The 23,030-nt window shown below is 44.9% G+C and overlaps 1 protein-coding gene and 1 long non-coding RNA gene across 3 annotated transcripts; one reads left to right on the forward strand and one right to left on the reverse strand.

The window, feature by feature from the left end:
* Positions 1-1,764: 1,764 nt before the first annotated feature.
* Positions 1,765-7,842, forward strand: LOC124693598 (disease resistance protein Pik-2-like). The gene is made up of 4 exons (XM_047227081.1): positions 1,765-2,983; positions 4,676-4,710; positions 5,048-7,049; positions 7,396-7,842. Exons 1-3 carry the CDS (start codon positions 1,820-1,822, stop codon positions 7,020-7,022), a joined length of 3,174 nt encoding a protein of 1,057 aa, XP_047083037.1. The 5' UTR covers positions 1,765-1,819; the 3' UTR covers positions 7,023-7,049; positions 7,396-7,842.
* LOC124693600 lies at positions 4,964-10,070 on the reverse strand. 2 transcript variants are annotated; one of them, XR_007000107.1, is made up of 4 exons: positions 9,998-10,070; positions 9,722-9,908; positions 7,997-8,904; positions 4,964-7,536 (listed from the first exon to the last, which is right to left on the reverse strand). It is a non-coding gene; the product is annotated as an uncharacterized LOC124693600 (long non-coding RNA). The 2 variants fall into 2 exon arrangements; XR_007000108.1 differs by having other exon boundaries at positions 4,964-6,660; positions 7,363-7,536; positions 9,722-10,064.
* Between the last annotated feature and the right edge of the window lie 12,960 nt (positions 10,071-23,030).

Below are 23,030 nucleotides of genomic sequence, written 5' to 3' on the forward strand. Positions count from 1 at the left end.
TAATCAACCGACCCTCTTCCTTCTTATGCTCCTGATAGATACATTCCTGAGAAACTTCTCCATTCTCCTAATAAAATCCTCCGAGGCCTTTCCCGCCAAGACGCGGTCAATGTCCTTGCCATATCTAGGGCTAGCCGCCTCCAAACTAGCGAGCAAGCCGCAAAGCTCTTTTGCAAAAAGAGCCTCAGAACTAGGAGCCAACACTGCTCCACTGTCCAAAGAGGCGAGAGACTGGCAAGGCTCCAACTGTGGTGGCGGGGTGTCGTGGCCACCTCCAAGGTCTCAAAAGAACATAACGCCAACGGAAGCACCGCAGAAGAATCACCACGCAACTCATGTCGCTACTGCTTCTTCGCTCCGTCGCCGTGGCCTGAATCTGGATCCTTTAAATTAATGTGCTTGCAGATGTGCCTGCTAGAGTAGAAGAGACATAGCTCGTTTTTGGCTTGATTTCTTGAAGATTGGATCGAGGGCGCAATCCTAACGTAGTCACATTCAGCCAGTTCACTTTATATTAACTATTCTCACTGTTTGCTCAACCATTTATAGATACCAAAAAAAAAACAGGAATCTAAAATTTAGATATAGTACAACCTCCGTTTGCCAAACTTATAGTATTATTGAACCGAGGTAGTACTTGTTTTGCTGTCTCTAAATTCTTATCCAGCATTTTAAACTCTTAGAGCATCTCCAACAACAGTGGTATACTGCGGCACCGCATTTTGCGTTTACGGCACACCTAGCTGCGGTTTATGGCGCAAGCACATATGTTGCCGATCCAGATGCCCAAAAAAAAATGGCAGCAATTTTGGGCAGTTTTCCATATGCCGTGTTTTTGGCGGCACAAAGTTTCGTGCCGAACAAACAGGTACATGTATTTTACAAGAAACACCATACAAATATTTTAGTAAAAGCAATCAACTCCCCCTTATCAACTACGGCGGCGGTGGAGCCCGGCTGCCATGAGCTGCAGCGAAGCTCGGGCACCGGGCGGCGGCAACACATGCAGGAGTGGAAGGCCGCTAGAATCAAGCGCGCGGAAGTTTCCACAGCAGTTGCAGTTCCCACGAGTGGTAGGATTTTACGGCGCACAAGGTAGGGCATCTGCTGGAGCACCGCCACTTATATTAGCGGATTTTTGGGCATCGCTCTAAAGTTGGGCAGCTGTTAGAGATTGCCCTTAATAAATCAGGAAAATGTTCATACGCACACACCAATATCCATGCATGGAAAAACTTGCTAAAAGCCTAAGAAGGAACCGTGAGCTTTTTGTTTTGTTTTTGTTTAGAACTGGGTTTTCAAAAGTAAACAACCTGGCTTCTTTTTGGTTCATGATAAGGGTTGGATCCATGTCTACCCATGCCGGTCAATAGTTGCAGCACAACTTGTCAAGAGCAAGCATCAGTGGAGAAATGCACAAGTGGCATGACAGCAAAACCCAAAATGCCCAAGTTGCAGGAGAGCAGGTATCAATACTAATCAGTAGCCAAGCACACGCACCATATTTGCTTCTTCCTTCCGCACAATTGATTTCTAGTACAAACGCACGCTGCTCAAATAGTACTAGTTCCACAAGATGTATATATGCATGCATCTGTAGGTTGAAAGTGGTCAAAGTGATCATTCAAAAACCGAAAGGGTCAAAGTGTGTGTGCTAGCTAGCTGTACAGAAAATGGCGGGGATGGATGCACATGGGGCAATTAGCTAGATAGAGATCTATAAGGGGAGGATCACCGGTCCAATCAGCCTACACAGCTTTCGCACCCATCCATACACAGCACACACATACACACGCAGTTCATCGACCCCTTCCCAACCATGGAACCGGCAGCTGCTCCGGTGACTGCGGTAACGGGGGCCCTGAAACCTGTGGTAGCAAAGCTCGCCACTCTGATGGGCGAGGAGCACAACGGTCTCAAAGGGGTTCGTGTCGAGATCAAACTCCTCACTGACGAGCTCTCTGTCATGGACACATTACTCCTGAATATGGCAGAGGAGGAGATTGACGACCCTGCCGACATGCAGGATAAGGCGTGGATGAACGAGGTGCAGGAGCTATCCTACAACATGGAGGACTCCATCGACGACTTCATCATGCAGACAAACGTCGGTGGCGACAAAGATGTTAATAAGCCAGATCATGGCTTCGTGGAGAAGATGGAGGACTCCATGGGGAAGATGGAGGCTCACCGGCAAGCTGGCAAGGGTTTCAAAAATGAAATCATCAGCTTCCTGGAGAAGGTGAAAGACATGTCAAAGGCGATGAAGGCTCACCGTCAGGTCTGTGATAATGTGAAGGAAGAAATTGTCGGGATGGTCCATGCAGCTGTTGACCCTGCAGCTCTCGCCATGTTTGAGCTTTTGTCAAACGGAGATGAGCCCAAAGCTGAGCTCATCAAGTTGCTCACTCAAGATGAGGACGAAGGATGTGAGTTGCTGCTAGCTGAATTGGTTGATGGATGTGAAGGTCCACTGGCTGAAGTGGATGAAGGATCTGAGCTGCTGCAGGTGGAAGAAGATGGGTGTGAACTCGCAGAGGAAGGACAAGAGGAGGAACAAGAACAACAAGATAAAGAAGAACGAGAAACAGAAGACAGATTTGATCAGTCACCAGCGGCTGTAGAGGACGACGGATGTGACGCGCCACTAGCTGAAGAGGGCGACGGAGGTGACTTGCCACTGGCTGAAGAGGACGGCGGAAGTGACTCGCCATTGGCTGAAGAGGACGATGGCGGTGACTCGCCCCTGGCTGAAGAGGATGATGAGTGTCCATCGCAAACACGGAAACAGCCCAAGGTGGTCACCATTGTTGGTGCTGGAACAGCTCTTGCGAACCAAGTGTACGAAGAGATCAGAGTGAAATTCGATTACTGGCCTTTCATATCGCTGTCCCCAAATCCGGAATTGACAGGTATCTTGACGATGCTTCGCCTAGAACTTACCGGCCAATACAAAGAAACCGGGAGCGTGCAACAACTGATTCCTCGAATTAGGCTTTCGCCCCGCTTTATAAATAAAGCCGCAACGGCCGAACCGATACAAGGTGGAGAGGAGAACCTCATACAAAGCAGATCAAAGAAAAGAAAGAAAAAACACAGAAAACCCCACACTTGCCACCGAAGACATTAGGGTGAGACCAAGTCGACTCGGGCTCCACAACGACGCCCCAAAAGGGTAACGACGCATTCCGCCGCCGTCGTCGAGACCGTGAGGTCTAGGGTTTTCACCCGGAGCCGTAGCGCGGGACGGATACCCACAACGACGCCCCCAAGAGGGTTACGACACCCGCAGGCATCGCCGTCATTGGCGCCGAGGCGCTGAACTTTCGCTCGAAAGCATCCGCACACCGCGCCCGAGAACTTAGCCGCCCGCTGTCTCCAAGATGGGATCTCCAAACACAATCTGGGGTTGCCAAAGCCGAAGCGCCGCCAACTCCAGGAACTCCCACCGTCCGCTCCACGCCATCCTCATGACCGAAGAGAGAGACCACCACCGCTGCCACGTTGCCCGCCGTAGAGCCATCCGCGCAGTCCGCCTTCCAGGGCCGCCGCCCCGGCATCCCCACGAACTCGAGCCCGTGACTCGGCCATCACATCGCAACGCGAATTGGACAAAGTAGGAGGCACCGTTGCCAGCAGCCATCAGAGCACACGACAACCTAGGGGAGGGGATCCGCCCTCCGCCACCGGGAGGTGCCCGCCGACCGGACACGGCACCATAGCCGATTCAGCCAAGATCAGGCCCGGCCGCCTGCCGGGCCTCGATCAAGCCTCCTTAGCCGTGCCACTGTGCAGCTGCGCCCAGGCCGCCGTCGCCATCCACCTGCAACACCGTGCCAATCCTAACCGTGCCACCACCGAATCGCCATGCGCTAGCCAGTGACCATGGGCGGCGCCGCCGCGACCTCACTTCTCGCAAGACGGCCTCGGCCGAAACCGCATACCGCCGCAGAGAAGCACCCCCACCGCAACGCCCAGGGACAAAACCGCACCGTTCCCGACGCCGCCATGTCGCTGGTCAAGCCCGACACTTTGTCGGCAACCTCGCGCTCGCCATTGCACTCCCGCAAGAACACCGCTTTGACCCCCCAAACGGAGGAGGATCGGCTTGGACCGTGTCGCCGAGGACCGCCGGAGCTGAGCCCACCCGGCCCAGCCCCGGCACCAACAATGGAGAGAGCAGCGGCGGGCGTTCGCCGGAGCTGGCCCCGACCGAGGACCGCCTGTCCCAGACCGAGGCCCGTCTGGCCCAGATCGGGGCCCGCCTGGCCCCAAACTGGGCCGCATCGCCGGCAGCCGCCCCGCCACCCCCTCCGCTGCCGCCCTCGGCCACGAGCCGCACCAGCCCATACCTCCGCCGGGACCGCCGCCGCCATGCCCTGCCATCGCCGCCGGACCGAGCACGCGGCGCCCCGAGCCGCACCGCCGCCGACCGCTCCTGCCCCGCGCAGGACCACGCGCGAGCGGGTAAGGGAGATCCCGCCGCCGCCGGCGCCACGCGGGCTTTGCCCGGCGGCCCAGGCCGGCGGCGGCGGGGGAGGAGGGGAGGAGGAGGACGGGTGGAGGCGGGATTAGGTTTTCGCCCCTGCCGTCGCCCGCGGGAGCGACGCGCAGGAGCCACAGGGGAGGAGGAGGACGACCGAGTGTACTACCCGCATATCGCGTGCAACAACTGATTGACGAAATTAAAGATTTTCTAATAGACAAAAGGTAATAATCTTACTTCTTTCTACTTGCTATCCTCAGATTGATAACATAAGTTATTTAGATATCTTGTATGTGACATGGCAATGCGATGTATACATGTAAATTTGCCATCAAAATAATTCCAAAATTAGAAAAAAAGAGCATGCTATTAGAAAATGCCATGTTTAAATGTTTGTAATGTTCATGTCCAAATATTAATGAAATAGAAGTGTCACATTTATTATTTGTCGTTTTGTACGTTGCAAGTTGCAACTAAGACATTTTCTGTATTTTTCATTTTGCTGTTTTCTCTTTATATATATTAAATCCACAGTAACATCACTCATAAATCAATGTGCAGCTATTTAATTGTTGTTGACGGTATATGGGAGAAAGAAACATGGGATATTATCAAGCATGCATTCCCCATGACCAGTTGCGGTGGAGTAATAATCACCACTACCCAATGTGAAGATGTCGCCGATTCATGCCGGTCATCATTCAATGGCCATATTTACCATGTAAGACCTCTTGATAAGATGCATTCCAGAAAACTATTTCATGAACGATTATTCAACTCTGAAGATAACTGCCATCCAGACATTGAAGTTTCTGACCAAATATTGGAAAAATGTGATGGCTTACCTTTGGCAATCTTAGTTGTATCTGGTTTGTTGGCTAACACAGAAAGAACAGAGCATCTATGGAATCGTGTGAAAGATTCAATTGAGCATGCACTTGAAACAAGTGATAGTGTCGAAAGGATGGTGAAGGTTCTGTCGGTTTGTTACTCAGATCTTCATCCTCGTGTGAAATGTTGTCTCTTATATCTCAGCATATTCCCCAAAGGATCAACTATAAAGATGAATGACCTGATAAGGAGGTGGACTGCTGAAGGATTCTTTCATGGAGAAGGAAGATATGCAGTACATGAGTTAGGAGAGAGGTGTTTTAATGAGCTCATGAGTAGGAGTTTGATACAGCCTATGAAGATAGACGAGTATGGTAAGGTCAAAAGTTGCCAAGTTCATGACACAGTTATGGACTTCGTCATATCCAAGTCCATCGAAGAGAACTTTGTTACTTTGGTTGGTGATCCTAGTCCAACCATTGATCAGACACGACGCGAAGTCCGTCGACTCTCCCTCCAAGATATAGATGAAAGCAATTCTATCCAAGAGCTGAGCCTGGTATCTTCTCATGCTCGATCACTTATTGTATTTGGACTGCTGTGGGAAATATCATCTCTGGATGAGTTCAACCATTTGCGTGTTCTAGACTTTGGAGGTTGCAGGCATTTGCAAAGCGATCATCTTGAAAACATTGGGAGGTTATTCCAGTTGAGGTACCTGAACCTCTCCGGGTCAGGTATTTGTGAGCTCCCCGAACAAATAGGACATCTATGTTCTTTAGAGATGTTGGACCTAAGAGGAACATGTGTAACAGAGTTACCATCAACTATAGTTAATCTAGGAAAATTGGTGCACCTATTTGTTAGCGAGTATGTTAAATTCCCTAATGGAGGAATTAAGAAGATGCAATCACTAGAGACTCTGAAACAGGTCAGAGCCTTTAAGCAGCCAATTATATTTCTTCAAGAATTTGGCCAGCTACAAAATCTGAGGAAGCTGAATATCAATTTTGATGATTATCAAGAGGCCACTGAAGATACAAAGGAGTGCATGAAAGCTATCACATCTTCACTCTGTGAACTAAGCACACACAATCTTAGTTCTTTAACTATCTGGAACTGTAGTTGCAGCTTATTAATGGAAGAATGGTGCCCTGCACCACTTGGCCTCCAAAGACTTAAGACTTGGAGGTCAACCTTCCTGCGGGTTCCGGATTGGATGGGCTCCCTCTCCAACCTTCAATTATTACGGTTTGATGTGGAGAGAGTCAGCTATGAAGATCTCTGCATCCTTGGAGGTTTACCCGCTCTGCTCAATCTGACACTAGTAGGAAAAGAGATGTCTGAAGGAAAGATCATTGTCAGTGGTGAAATGGGTTTCCCATGCTTGAGTAATTTTTGTTACAGTATGTGGCGGGGGTTAGGGATAGACATGGTGTTTGAAGCAGGATCCATGCCCAAGCTAAAGAAGCTCAAGATTTGTTTCAGCCCAACAATGAATGAGTATCTCTTCAGTACTGGTGGTATAAGTGGTGGTGGTCCTTTTGATTTTGGAATCGAAAACCTTTCCTGCAGCCTCATAACCATCGTGTGTGAATGTGAATCCTTCAATGAAGATCACTCTCTTGAGGCCACCAAGGCAGCCCTAGAGAGAGCAGTCAGCACACACCCTAGCTGCCCTACTCTGGACTTCGTCATCTACTAACTAGCTCCGTCTCTTCTCATCATGCAGGTACTAGCTAATTCTTTCTCCCTATGTTTACAGCTCTAGTTTAAATAAATCTCTATATTTAGTGCTATCTATCATCCATTGCCTGCTTAAGTTTTCTTCTCCCTAAATTTTCCTTTTTGTTTCATCCGCCTTTAGTCTTTGTTGGTCATCTTCCTTAAACAAACTGCAAGCTCAAGAAAGCTTCGTGCCACTGATATAAATAATTTTTCAAACCAAACAACTTATAATCCATTATCATTTACAAATAGTTTTGACAGTAAATAGGTTTGACAGTTTAATTTACAGTTGCATGAGCTCATTGTTGAGTTCTTACCATTGATTGTGCTCATGTGTCAATCATTTCCAGTGCTACTCTCCGGATGCTTCAATATCAGATCAATTGTGTGCTTCAGTCTCCTGTCTCAGGTTGAGCTAGACATTCTTCAGCTTGAGGAGACAAGACAACAATTGTACCACCATCTGGGTCTCGGCACGTGACCAAGATTCACTGCATGGGTACAATGAACGATCCAAGAATCAGGAACATCGCATCCAAGAGGTTGTAGCTTAGACGATACAGTTTCTTTCTAACTGGATAACTTTGAGTTGTTCCTCTTTTAACTGGTTCCCTCACTCATGATGTACTAACCTCCGTTCCTAAATATAAGCCTTTTAGATAGCTAAGTTAGCTTTCTAAAAAGGCTTATATTTCAGAACAGAGGTAAGAACACTTAGGGGGTGAAATGTCATAAATTACTATTTCTAGATCATCTAAAATATTTTATTTTCTTTCAGTACTCAGTACTGATACTATTCTGCAGTTTATTGACTTTTTCTCTAAGATAGAGTTCATTGTAGTTTCATAGTGACCTTTTTGCAAACCGGGCAACTCCCTTTTTATGCAAACAATAAGATCATCACAGAGCACCAGATAATAAGTGCTTTAACATAAGCTGGAAAGAACTCACCTGTAGAGTGATGAGACCACACATCAAGCCAAAACTGAACATTCATCACCATCGTAGCTTGATTCAGAAACTTCCCAGCACCTTGACGAAGAGTATTCTTGGCTGCACACCCAATGTACATCAGCAAAGCACATGCGTTGAACATGATCTCAGAAGAGACTACGTACGTAGAACTTATTAAACCTATGATCTCAGCACTATTTATTACATCCATGGTAAGAGCAACTAGTAGAACTCCCAGGAAAATAAAGCTCCATTTCTCTTGTATTTTACCAAATTACAACAACAAATAACTCTGAGCTACATTCACGGAGCTCTGGTTAAACAGACGTCACTAGCTCACTCCCAGCCTTTGGTTCTGTTATGGGTGTTACTTTCTCCAACAAACTGTTCCCCTCCCATGCTTACATGGTCAGCCCAGAATTCTGGATGGTACGATGAGACGGACGAACACAAGGTCACCATCTAAACAGTTTCTGCTAAAATTAAATGAAGCACGACTCCTGCAGTAGGAAACTAGGAACTCATGCAGTCAAACAGGGCACACCAATCCGATTTGCGATACCGATTATAGAGACACGGAGAAATAGCGATTTTCTGGCCCAATCTCCATTTCTCATAGAGCAAACATAGCAATTTTCCGACCGACCATGACACACTACTAGTTCAACGAGCTGGAATTCGTTTGCTGAGTTGCATCGAGCAACTGACACAGGAAATTTCCAACGCAGACCAAAAGATAGAAAACACTAAACTAACGGAAGGATAAGGACAACACAGGACCACCGTTATAGACTTGCTCAGGACAACATCACAAGAAAGCACGGACATCAGGAGTCATCAATGGTGGGAGCTGCAGCAACTGGGGCCACATTCGAAGGAATGTGGAGGCTTCTGGAAACTGAAATCTGCACAAAACATGACGATACACACAATTAGTTTGGTTCCAGGATGTCCTCAACTGATGGACTGGAGGCTAGCAGTTTGATGTGGAGGAAGTATCATGCAACTTGACCATTTTATTTTTCTCAAAGTGGCCTTGACCAAATTTCTTTGGTAACACTGAGTTTAGCCTTGCGTGAGTAACATATATATGACCATTCAGACGCCACACAAGACTCAATAGGGTCTCAGAATCCAGACAGTAGTGTGGCATGCATGCAATTTGTCCATCAATCTCTATTGATCAAATTGACAACATACCGAGAAACAGTGAAACATCAGACAAGATTCTTAGTAAATGGTATCTACCATGATGGATAGATGCAAATGCAAGGTACTACATCTATGGCCCATCGGTTCAAGATTCTTAGTAAATGGTATCTACCAACTGGAACATTGCAGTAGAGAAAAACTCTGTTTCAACATGAGAAAAACTGCTGTCATCAGTAACAAACAGGGAAAAAAAGCAGAGGATCAAACACAAATGATTATATATGGATGGTACATATTTATAGGTACAACAGAAATGTGTAGACAATATTGTATTGTCACAGGTAATTACAGAGTATTAAGTTTTGTTGAAATGTAAGAACGGTTTTGAACTCCACTAGCATGCAATCCCATTTTACTTCACGATAATGGGTACTGGAAACAAATGGATTCCTAAAGGGTGTCAGACACTCTTTAAGTCTCTAAATGGTCTGTAATTACAGCAGACAAGCTAGAACAAGTAGGAAGATTGCATAAAGATACGAAGCATGAAGAATGACAAAGGCAACTTACAATCTGAACTAGAACATGGATCCTTGATGCTTATTTGCTCACGAAGTATACCACATGTACTCAGGATCTTCAAAATTTTGAATATTCCCTCATCAACCTTTCTACATTCAGTGTTGACAACCTTAAGGTGCGCGCACACAAATGATTATTCTATTGTTTCTTGGGCTCCTGTTGCTCTAGCGAGTTGCTATATGACGCAAACCATTTGTCAGGACCAACAGAACATACATGACAATACCTTTAATAGTGCAACATCTTTATATGTACAAGATATACCTCAGTGTTACCAAGCTGAAGAGTCAGCATCTCAAGAATTGGAGTGTGTTGGAGAATGCAAGCTAGGTCAATAATTTAAGTTAGTACTTCAGCTAGATGCTTTCATTTAAAAAGTAACAAAGAAAAGGAAAAAACTACACCTTAAGCCCAGGAAATATAACATTTTATTCATTCAAGCCATTGAATTATCAAATCATTGATCTAAGACCCATTACTGAAGGGAAGCGTACTAAACTGTGATAATGAGAATAACCAACTTGCCTATATGTAGGTTTAAGAATGTACAGAGATATTACAAGAGAAAATGTGGTGGCAAATAACATTAAGAGTAAAACAACAGTAAAAGTGCATGCGTACCATTTCAGGTTCAGCTATCAACTCCAAATGGACAGCCTTGGACAGACCATTGAGAAGCACACCGTCCATAACAAGATGAGCATGGCAATCAGAGTCAGGAGAGTCACAATCCTGCAGGTGCCGGGAACAGAAATCACGGCAATAACAGCCAAGCTCAACATATGCTGTTACTAGAAATGGCATGTTCTCAAGGAAAGGGGTCAGGCCATGAAAATCATCAAGTGAAAGGGAGATAAGACCTGGCGCACAAATCAGGGAACAGGGAGCAAGAAGAATCCTATCGTCCTCCGTTACTGGTTGCTGGCAGATCTCAACTCCTCCTCCCGCGTCGTGTCTCCCCGCTCACCCCTGATCAACTCTCCTCTCCACACGCGATAGGTGGATATGCGGGCGACGAGCGAGAGCCGCCTCTCCTCCTTAGCGCCGAAGGGGAAGCCGAGCGCCGGAGCAGATGAGGAAGGTGAGGTAGCTGGGGTACGGTCGTAGGCACGAGGGATGCCGATGGGGATCGACGGCGCGGCCTGACCCGTCGCCGCCACGCAGCACAGCGCCGTCTTTCCCGGCGAGCGGGAGAGACTGGGCCTCTTGGTGGCTCTTGGTCGCGAGTCGCGACCGGTCAAGGCGTCAAGGTGTCCCAGACCACGGATTTCTTATAGTGTGCACACTGGAGACTGGACCTTTACTTGCCCTCATTTACATTGTAGTTTATCTTTTGCTCCTTGTTATCTCTTTGCAACTTGATGATTTGCCCTTCCCAATTCTTTTGATTTGTTTCTTTTTTGTCATTAACCAAAAAACCGAGGATGAACCTACCTACCTACCCCCTCCGGTTAATGTGATCCATGGGTGTTGTCGCCGTCATGTTGCTCCTCCGGTTGAAAGTCACGAAAATGCTTTGAGACACTGGTTGAAGATTTCTGTTTGTCCATCGACTTGTGGGTGGTAACCCGAGACCATCATTAGTTGGTTGTAAGAACATCCCACATTTTATTTCGACTTTCCATTGATTCGGCACCATGGCTTCGGTCCGCCGGCTCCTTGCAAATATACTTATTTGGTCCTTAGTAATATGTTTTTGGAAAAAAAATTCTGACTATGCAATCACATGTTCCATCATGCATTGTCGGGGACACCATAGCAAAACCGAAAAAATATGTATGGACTCATGTGTAATAGACTTATAACACTGTCACGAAGCTCAAAAAAAAAACTAAGAAGAGGCCACAACATAAATTTACCATTTGGTAGCTATTAGGATTCTCAATCGTCCCTTCTTTTTGGGGAAATGCTCAATCATCCCTTGACAACAAAATTAATAAGAGGAATTCTAAAAATGCTGGTGGATGAGGGTGGTCCCCGTTGGCCCACTTAAGCTTCGCAATTGTTTATACTACTTGCCTATTTTTTTGAAATGTTTTTCATCTTCCTTCAAATTCAAGTTGCATAGTCTCTAAGACGGACAACCCAAGGTACAGAAAGGGTAAAATATCTCAACTTGTCGCATATTGAGGATCATCAAAGCAGAAGATCTCAATTTTATGGAAGTTTGTGTAAACAACAAGGTTGCTCAAAAGTCATTTGTGTCTGTCTTCCCTATATGTGTTCTATACCTGCCTTTTGGCAAATGTGCAATCTTTGTATTTCCAACATCATGTTTCATAGGAAATATCATGCCGTTGTCATATTGTAGGAATCAACTCAATAGTTTATTTTAGCGGAAAAGAGGGATTTTGTTTCATGAAATGGGGTTACGTGGGGGTACTTATCAGACCCAAAGAGATTTATTGACATATCTATACTCCATAATATCTAAACAGGAGCAACCCAATAACATGCAAGCCCTCCACCACATCAAGCATCCCTAACCAATCCTAGCTAGTCACATCTCATGAAATTTGCCACCTCAGCCAAAAACTAACAAAGCCACGTTCGTCATTTTATTTTTATTTATTCAACAATTTATTCCAATGGTTGTTCATTTATTTTCCCCGACAATCTCTCTCACTGTTTGCTCTGTACGGAATCCATAAAGCCTACGTCTCTTCCCCACCGTACCAAAATCTGCCCATCGTCACCTCACCTAATTTATTGCTGGAAAATCTCCTTATTATCTCTGCCATTCTCAATCCATGTCACTTTCTCTGTCTCCTCCTTATCTGCACTGCCTCCCTATCCTACCCATAGGATTTGCATGGTTACTGGTCGTCTCCACACACGATCCGTGGCGTTGGGGCTATCAAAAAAAAAAAAAAAAAAAGAGACCCATGGGCACTAGCACCCAGGGCTTATTCTTATAGAAGAAGCTCTATGAGCCGCAAATCCGCATCCAAGGAGATTCGAACTCGGGTTGCAGGGTAGCCACCAACTCGAGCTAACCATCTAACCCTCTGGTCATTCTCTGGTGTTGGGGCTATCAATGTTCGTGAGGTGTGTGATGTTTCGCCTGTGGCCTGTGCATCTCGATTAACGACTGGACAAAATCTTTTGTTCAACCTACTTGCACTGCTTGGTTATTCTGCCGACTCCAACCGTCACGTGGGAGGGGAGATGTGATGCCTTGGAAAAAAGACTACTATCATCATTATTCATGAGGAAAGTAAGAATTCTTATGAAAATCCTTTCGATGAGTCGCACTGAGCAACCAATACAGCAAGTTTAGCACATGACCAAAAGCGAGAAACTAAACACAGAAATAACTGTAGACAACAGACCAACGTCACGACCGATCGCATCTTTATTGCCATCAGTGGTGGAAGCTGCAGAGCATTACTGCATCACTAGGATGAAGCAGCGTGGATTGGACCGTCCTGGAAACTGAAACGTGCACAAAATATGACTATGCACGATAAGTTTGGTACCAAGATGTCCTCAGTTCGCAAAAAACTTCAAACCCGGCTTTGACCAAATTTCCCTGTTAACAAGTACAGCCTTGCGAGGGCAACAAATATATGACCATTCAAACAGGCCGTAAGACTAGGAGGGATTCAGATTTCAGACAGCAGTGTGCCACCAAATCTCAATTTGCAATGAAACCCAGAACACACTACATCCTAGCTATCCCCTATTATCTGGAGTTTCTCCGTAAAATAAAACAATCAGCTGGAGCCAACAAACAAACTAAATTTGTAGATAAAATAAAGTACTATGGTCATCAATAAATTACAGTATACTACGTAAAAGAGAAGAGAATCAAACACAAATGATTTTGCGTGGATGGTACGTGTTTATAGGAACAGCGGCAGTGATTGCTAACTTTGGTACTCTATCCATCATTTAATAAATTTGTTGATCTTTTAACGGCCATTCTGAACAACATAAATGCAGTCTAGTTAATACCGAAGGATTAAGGATACTGAATAAGAATGGATTTGTGAAGGGGGTCATATACTCTAATTGATGTGTAAGAATAACATATGTGTAATTACAAAGACATGTTATGTTAGAACAAAGGTAGATTGCAGAAATATATAGAACGAGAACTAACCTGAGGTTGGGTGGTTAGGAGGGTGGTTGTACCCCCAAGCCCACCAGAGTTTAAACTCTAGATTTGACATATGTGTGTTCATAAAACGAGGAATATTACATTATATTTATTGATAGGGATAATTTGCTACAGAACACTGACGTTTGCCGAAACACCCCGTCCGATTATGTCTTTGCCACGTACCATTATAATTTTGTGTAACATTTTTTCCGAGCAAACTATATAGCTAAAAAGAGAAAGTTTGCCACTTTTGCCTAGGATGACCTGTTTTGAAGACACTTTGCCAAACTTTATGTTTTTGGTCATGCAGTGTTTTATGGCAAATATCTCACAATATTGTAATGATATCTAGCAAACACACAATAGGGCGGTGTGTTTTGATAAATGCTTGAAGTAACGGTGTAATGTAGTAATTTTCCCTTTTTGATAATTGTTTGTAATTTTTTGTCAAATTGACTTTAAAAAATGCAAGTCTTATTTATTGGAACGAATGGAGTATTATAGTAGTAAATAATATTTAGTAGACATAAATGGAGCTATTAAACGCGATGTAGCAGTTCAGGATTTTAATTTGCCATACTACATCGTTGTATCACAATTATTGAGGCCAAGGTTGCAACCATCAATGAGGATCATGGACAATCCTTTCTGCTATGGGAAGGTCTATTTTCTACCTTGAATTATAGATAAGTCTAAATAAACCTCGAACTTCAAATCCCTAAAAAAAATGAGCCCTGAACTATTTGATCCCGGGTGAATCACGGTTTTAGCTATATAAGCTGATTTAACAGGTCGGGATGCTGATGCGGCGCTTTGGAAAAGCAAGTTTAGGGTGCCACGCAGGCCTAAGCAGACCAGGGGGTAAGCAAGCTCTCTCCACTGCCTTTCATGTCTCCCTTCGCCGTGCTTTTCAAAAAAAAATTCTCCCGCAGTCGTACCTGTTTGACGCTCCTTTATTTATTCTCCCGTTCGAAACCTGCCTGTGTTGTATGAGCTATCGAAGAAACTTATAGCAAAAACCAGCCCAGGTTGACCGAGATTTTAATTTTCAAAAAATTGAAAATCAAAGGTTTTACTTTGATGATATGAGTGTTCAGGTTAGTGTAAGCCCGCCGTAGCCCAGGTCAAAAAAAAAATCAAAGGTTTTATTTATGACATGGTCTACGAATTCTAGGTTGAATCCACTAATTTGGCAGCATCCTTTCCTTTTTGTGACACTCCTAACCGGAAGAGCCTATGTAATTGCGTTGGCTGGTTGATGGAATTGAATTGCATTATATTCATGTATAGCCTGAGATGTGCTGCTACCTTTGATTAACCTTGAACAGCTTAGCTGCTAGTCTATTTTTCTCTTTAAAAGATGTTAGATTTCCCTGGTGTTTCTACCCATCCATTATTTGTCACAGGATATTTACAAGCCACTCAAGAATTCGTTCGGAACCCACTCGATGACTGCACCCTGCACGATCGAGCTAATCACGTATACTAGAAGAGAAAGATAAAAAAAACGAGGCGTGAGAGAACACTCTAGCAGCAATAGGAGTTCATCAAAAAAGAAGCAAACTAAACGGAGAAAAAGAAGGAGCTTATCGAGCGCATCCACGCAGCAGCGAGATTACAGAACCGCGCAACCTACATGCCTCTCACCTTGGGATGGTTGTTCTAACGCCTAAACTATGTCAGCTTCTTTTTAGTCGACAAAGTGAAGGTTGCATCAACTTTTTTTTTCGTGTCAACTATATAGAAGAAAGTACAGAAGGGGAAACACTAAGTTTAACAGTGCAAAGGGACAAAATGATCCATGCATAAAAAACTAAATTTTACTAGCCAAACAATTCAACTCCCTTGGATCCATAATAAGTGTCAGAGCTTTAGTTCAGTTTAGTCCAAAATTGAACTAAAGCTCCGATACTTATTACGGATGGAAGGGAGTGGTATATATTGATGAAATAAAAAATATGTATATATGGCGCGAACACAATTCCATGACAAACAACACAAAACATAACAACGCACTTCCCAACTTCCATTAATAAAAACGTAACAATGTTCCGACCATTCCCAATTCAACAAAGTGCAACCCATAAAGCCGAGGTGCACTAAAAAACTAACAGACAAAGATTTCTAGCAGAGACCAAAGATGGGAACGAGAAACCAATTTCACTGTAACCTAACAACAACCAACACTTGGCCACCATGACAGACTTTTTAGACAAATGGTAGGGCCAATCTGACATCTTAGTCGCTATCACTGGATGAAGCTGCGCAAAAAGGAGAAGGCACAGTAAGTTTGATCCAAATATGTTATCAGTTGACATAAGGCAGGAATTTCAAATATCTTGGATTGCAGTTTTTGTAGAGGAACTATCCAGCAACCTGACAAATAATGGATTGTTGATAACGGAAGAGTTCTTTTTTTAGGGCAACACCAAAAAAATATGACCATTCAGAGAGGCCGCAAGACTGAAGAAGGCTTCATGCTTGAAACAAGTGTGGAACAAATGTAATTTGGGTACCAATCTTTGTCAATACAACTGACTGAAGGCCCGGACAACAGTAAATACGACATGGAAAAGACAGCCCTTTCTGGATTGATGCGTTGTACTCCATTGAACTACCTCTGTCCCAAAAATATAAGATGTTTTGGTAGGTTTTTTTTTAACCTAACCAGACATCTTATATTTTTGAACAAAGGTAGTACCTTCTACCCTCTATCTACTCTTAGTACCAAATGACTGAGAACAGAGCTAAAATGGATTTCAAGATGAGAACAGTTAAACAGTTAAAGCAAAAGAAACAATTTCTATACTGAAAACAATAAAGAAAAGAGAATAAAAAATAAATGATTTTGGATGCATGGTACAGATTAATAGGCACATCATAAATGTGTACAAAGTATTAACCATAATTCACAGAAGAAAATTACAACTAAACTCCATTGTTATGCAAACCCAATTTATACTCAAGGATATTAGATACAAAATATGAATGCATTAGATGGAGGCATGCTTACATTTAATTGATGTGTAATTAAAGCAGACAAGTTAGAACAAATAAGGAGTACTAGATATGACGAAAGGCAACTTACAATCTCAGTGTTTTTTCCACCATTCCTTGATGCTAATTTGTTTATAAAGTATGCCACAAGTACTCAAGATCTTCAATAATTCGCGAACACCTTGATCAATTTTAGGACATTCGATCTTAACAACCAAAAGAGACGCACACAAAATTGGTTGCTCTATTGTTTCTTGGGGTACTGTTGCTTCTACAAAGTTCTAAAACATAATAACAATTAGTAAGATTAAGAAAGGCACACTAGATAATACCTTAACTGATTCAGCAACATCTTTGCACAAATAAATATACCTCAGTGTCACGAAGCATAAGAGTGAGCCTCTTAAGAACCGGAGAGTGTTGGAGAATGCGAACTAGGTCACTAGCCGTAAACCACTCATTGAGTACCAGAGTTTTTAATTTGGCAAATATGGGGCACGATGCCAAATCCCACGTGAACCTTGACTGGACAGAACGCAAATGAACAAAAGACTACCATCAGCTTTAGTTAGAATCTTTAATTTCAAAACTAAGACAAAAACCTACACCATAGACCCCTAAACTATTACATTTTATCCAATAAAGCTATCAGAGTTTGGAAACTGTGGTAATGAAAATAAGCAACTCAGCTATATGTAGCTCTAATAATGGATAGTGATACAACAACTGCTAAGAAAGAGGGCAAAGCATACCGTTTCTGGTGCAGCACTCAATTCCAGATGAACAGCATTGGACAACCCGTTGAGAAGCACACACTCCTCATCACAACAAGTACAGGAAGGCTCGTTGCATTCACAGGAATCCTCGCACGTATCACCAATCCTAACAAATGCTGTTTGTAGCAGTGGCATCTTTTCAAGCAAAGGTGTCAAGCCTTCAAAACCACAATCGATATTACAACCTAGTTCCAGTGAGATTAGTCGCGGTGTGTAAATTTGAATGCGGGAATCCTCAGGAAAGGCACATCCATTAATGATGTTCAGATGCTCGAGTGATTCAGAAACTATCCTGCATACGTTAATATTGCAAAAGCTCAGTTCTAGCGTCTGTAAGTTTGGGCAGTCCGAGAAATCCAACGAGGATTGTTCAAAGCAAACATATTCAAACTCGATGGTCCTCAAGTAGCAGGATATGAGGCGATCATTGAGTGGTAATAGCACATCATCATGACCAACTACAAGCCGCTTAACTCGGCACTGTAGAACGTACTCAATCAACTGCTTGGTGCATGTGAAGGCACCAGGATTATCGTCCACATCAAAATGATGGATAACGCAGTCAGTCAGATATGAGTTCCCCCGGACGTGGATTATGAGATTCGCCAACTTCTCAAAACGCTCGAAGGTACAGGAACTCCAATTTCCATAGTCGAAGCTCAGCCTGGTTTTGTCTCTCCAGATGTCGCGCCACCTGGCTCCGAGGACACAAGTCTGCAGGGCATCATCTTCCGGCAGGAAGTACAGGATACGGCGGAGGAGGTCGTCAGGTAGATCGTCGAAGGGATCCTTGTCGCTCACCGCAGCCTTCTTCGGCATTCCGTCGAGCAGGTGGCGGGTCCTGCCAGATCGGGGAAAAAGATTCAGCAGAAACATCAGATGAGAGGAGAAACCCGTCGCCGGACATAGCAGCACGAGTTCGTGGTCTAAAGAAAAACAAGAAGAACGCCGCGTCACCTGAGCTTGACTCGTAGACAGGCGGAAGCTCCCGCCGCCGGCAGCCGCGGTGAAGACGATCGAGGGAGAGCGCTACGACCCGTGTCACCCTGTCGTATTTAAAACCACGCTGGGGAGAGCAGACGAACCGCGCCGTCCCTCGATTGCCCGCGCGCCATTACTGCTGTGTTCATTTCCCACAGAATTTGGACGGACGTGGTGGAATACGAGAAGATGGATGCCGCGAATGAGTCGGTGAGATTTCCCGTACTACTCACACTGAATTCAAGACCTCTTTGTTGAACTATTTTCAAATTTCTTCTGGGGATTTAGAATTGATGTTTGGAATTCTGCTATGCTACGGCGGTCGTTTGATTTACCCTTTTACTAACCGTTAGTCGACTGATTTCTTTTGGCCATCAGTCGAATCTGTGGCCGTGGTTTCTACGCGGATGCGTGTTGAAAGCACAGACGAAAGACTACAGAGAGCGTCTGCGACGGCAGGTTTTCTTAACGGGTTTTTTGGTAAAAGTTCATTCTTTCGTGTCCGGTTTGCTGCACCGGCCTTCTTCATTTCCCAATTTCAAGAGTATACCTCTCCATCAAGTTGTAGAGAGATAAATTGTAAAAAAAAAAAGTTGTAGAGAGATAAGACCTGCCGCAAATATCCGAATGTGGAAATCCGAAGAGAAGGAAAAAAAGGTCGGTACTGTACAGACGGTTTAGTGATTTGGATGACATCCTACGTCCATCAATTCTGCAACATTGCAGATTTAGAGCATCTCCAAAGCGTTATTTGGCCATGTCAACCGAGTTTAACCATCCCAAGCAACGCGCCCTAGGGCGACGCATTTCGGACACCGAAAATGTCCGCACGCGTCCGTTTGCGTCGGTCCAAATAATTGAAATCGACAGCGCGTCCGTTTGCGTCGGTCCAAATGGTTCAAATCGACAGCGCGTCCGTTTGCGTCGGGTAGCTCCAGCGGCAAGATGCATTTTTTCGATTTTGGATTTTTTGAGCATAAAAACAGAATTTACATAGTAAAACAGAGAAAAATAAAAACCATAACGCATGCACCTACTGGTTGTCGTTGTCGTTGTCGATCATGACGAGCTCCGGTACCGTCCATGGCCAGTCCGCAAGCGGCGAAACATACGACGGTGTCGCGGTCGGTGGTGGAGGTTGAGCAGCCTAGGCCGACGGTGGAGGTTGAGCAGCCCAGGCCGGCGGTGGAGGTTGAGAAGCACACTCCAGTGGTGGTTGTGGCGTAGCCCACGCTGGTGGTGGAGGTTGAGGCCCCCACGGGTTGTACAACGGAGGTGGAGGCGGCGGTTGCACCAGTTGCGTGGCCGAGTCCTGGAGCGCCAGTCGTAGGGCCTCTTCCTCCGTGAGGCCCGGCGGCATGATGCCGATGGCGTACCGGGGCAGCGGCGGCTGCACCGGTCGGTCCACCTCGGAGACGAGGACGCCGAGCCTCGCGATCTCGTCGTCCGTCATGTTGTCCGGGTACTCGAACTTCCAACCCTCCGCCATGGCCAACTGCCATTCCTGGAAAATGCACGCGACGTTGTCGTCGCTATCGTCCTTGGCGTCCTCGTTGTGGTAGGCCAGCGCCTCGCTGTAGTCCTGGTCGTCGTCCCCGTGGTCGTCGTCATCGCCGTCGTTGTCGTCCTCATCGTTGTCGTCCTCATCGTCCCGTGCAGGCGCCGGCGCCTTCCATGTTCGACGACGAGGCGCCGATGGACGGTCAAAGGGGAAGTCCCTGTCGCCCAGGAAGCCCGCCCTCCTCCTCGGACACGCGATAGGTGCGCCAGTTGTTGGAGTCAATGGCATAGGCGGGATCGGCGCGGAGGTCCGGCGGGAGGTTGATGTCTACGGGAGCTTCTATTCTTGTAGACAGTGTTGGGCCTCCAAGAGCAGAGGTTTGTAGAACAGCAGCAAGTTTCCCTTAAGTGGATCACCCAAGGTTTATCGAACTCAGGGAGGAAGAGGTCAAAGATATCCCTCTCATGCAACCCCGCAACCACAAAGCAAGAAGTCTCTTGTGTCCCCAACACACCTAATAGGTGCACTAGTTCGGCGAAGAGATAGTGAAATACAGGTGGTATGAATAAGTATGAGCAGCGTAGTAACGCAGCGTAGTAACGCAATGAAAACAAGAAACAAGCAACGATAGCGGTATTTAGGAACAAGGCCTAGGGATTACACTTTCACTAGTGGACACTCTCAACATTGATCGCATAATAAATAACTCTTTCTCATATGTGCTACATACACTCTTTTGTTGGATGATGAACACATTGCGTAGGATTACACGAACCCTCAATGCCGGAGTTAACAAGCTCCACAATTCAATGTTCATATTTAAATAACCTTAGAGCATAATAGATCATTGCAAAATAAACCAAGAACTAACATAGTGCACACACTGTCCACATTACACTATGAAGGAGGAATAGATCACATCAATACTATCATAATGATAATTAACTCCACAATCTACAAGAGATCATGATCATAGCCTACGACAAGAACCACACGGTGCACACACTAGTCACCTTTACACCATGCAGGAGGAATAGACTACTTTAATAACATCACATGAGTAGCACACAACTAGTAGCGATACAAAGCTCATCATATGGATCTCAATCATGTAAAGCAGCTCATGAGATCATTGTATTGAAGTACATAGGAGAGAGATTAACCACATAGCTACCGGTACAGCCCCGAGCCTTGATGGAGAACTACTCCCTCCTCATGGGAGACAGCGAGCGTTGATGAAGATGGCGGTGGTGTCGATGGAGGAGCCTTCCGGGAGCACTTCCCCGTCCCGGCGGCGTGCCGGAACGGAGACTCCTCGTCCCCCAGATCTTGGCTTCGCGATGGCGGCGGCTCTGGAAGGTTTCTCGTACCATGGCTTTTCCGTATCGAGGTTTTAGGTCTGGGACCTTTATATAGGCGAAGAGGCGGCGTCAGAAGGTCGAAGGGGCGACGACACGCTAGGGTGGCGCGGCCAGGGCCTGGGCCGCGCCACTCGCATGTGTGGGGCCCACAAGGCCCTCCTCTGGCGGTTCTCGGGTGTTCTGGATGCTTCCGGGCAAAATAGGAACCTCGGGCGTTGATTTCGTCCAATTCCGAGAATATTTCGTTACTAGGATTTCTGAAACCAAAAACAGCAGAAAACAGGAACTGGCACTTCGACATCTTGTTAATAGGTTAGTTCCAGAAAATGCACGAATATGACATAAAGTGTGCATAAAACATGTAGATATCATCAATAATGTGGCATGGAACATAAGAAATTATCGATACGTCGGAGACGTATCAGCATCCCCAAGCTTAGTTCCTGCTCGTCCCGAGCAAGTAAAACGATAACAAAGATAATTTCTGGAGTGACATGCCATCATAACCTTGATCATACTATTTGTAAACATATGTAATGAATGCAGCGATCAAAACAATGGTAACGACATGAGTAAACAACTGAATCATAAAGCAATGACTTTTCATGAATAGCACTTTCAAGACAGGCATCAATAAGTCTTGCATAAGAGTTAACTCATAAAGCAATAATTTAAAGTAAAGACATTGAAATAACACAAAAGAAGATTAAGTTTCAGTGGTTGCTTTCAACTTGTAACATGTATATCTCATGGATAATTGTCAACATAGAGTAATATAACAAGTGCAATATGCAGGTATGTAGGAATCAATGCACAGTTCACACAAGTGTTTGCTTCTTGAGGTGGAGAGAAATAGGTGAACTGACTCAATATTAAAAGTAAAAGAAAGGTCCTTCAAAGAGGAAAGCATCGATTGCTATATTTGTGCTAGAGCTTTGGTTTTGAAAACATAAAGAGAGCATAAAAGTAAAATTTTGAGAGGTGTTTGTTGTTGTCAACGAATGGTAGTGGGCACTCTAACTACCTCATCAACCAGACTTTCAAGAGCGGCTCCCATGAAGGACGTTATCTCTACCAAGCAAGGTAGATCATCCCTCTTCTCTTTTGTTTACACATGTATTTTAGTTTCATTATTTATGGATGACACTCCTCCCAACCTTTTGCTTACACAAGCCATGGCTAACCGAATCCTCGGGTGCCTTCCAACAATCACATACCATGAAGGAGTGTCTATTTGCAAAATTAAGTTGCTTACCGATGAATCGGAGCAAAACATGTGAAGAGAATTATTAATGCAAGTTAATTAATCGGGCTGGGAACCCCATTGCCAGCTCCTTTTGCAAAATTATTGGATAAGCGGATGAAGCCACTAGTCCATTGTGAAAGTCCTGTCGAAGTAAATGACAAGATCGAAAGATAAAACACCACATACTTCCTCATGAGCTATAAAACATTGACACAAATCAGAGGTGATAAATTTTGAATTATTTAAAGGTAGCACTCAAGCAATTTACTTTGGAATGGCGGAGAAATACCATGTAGTAGGTAGTGATGTCCACAACTGGCGCGTGGTTGA

The sequence above is a fragment of the Lolium rigidum genome, chromosome 2 (assembly GCF_022539505.1).
Source record: "Lolium rigidum isolate FL_2022 chromosome 2, APGP_CSIRO_Lrig_0.1, whole genome shotgun sequence".
NCBI classification, from domain to species: domain Eukaryota; kingdom Viridiplantae; phylum Streptophyta; class Magnoliopsida; order Poales; family Poaceae; genus Lolium; species Lolium rigidum.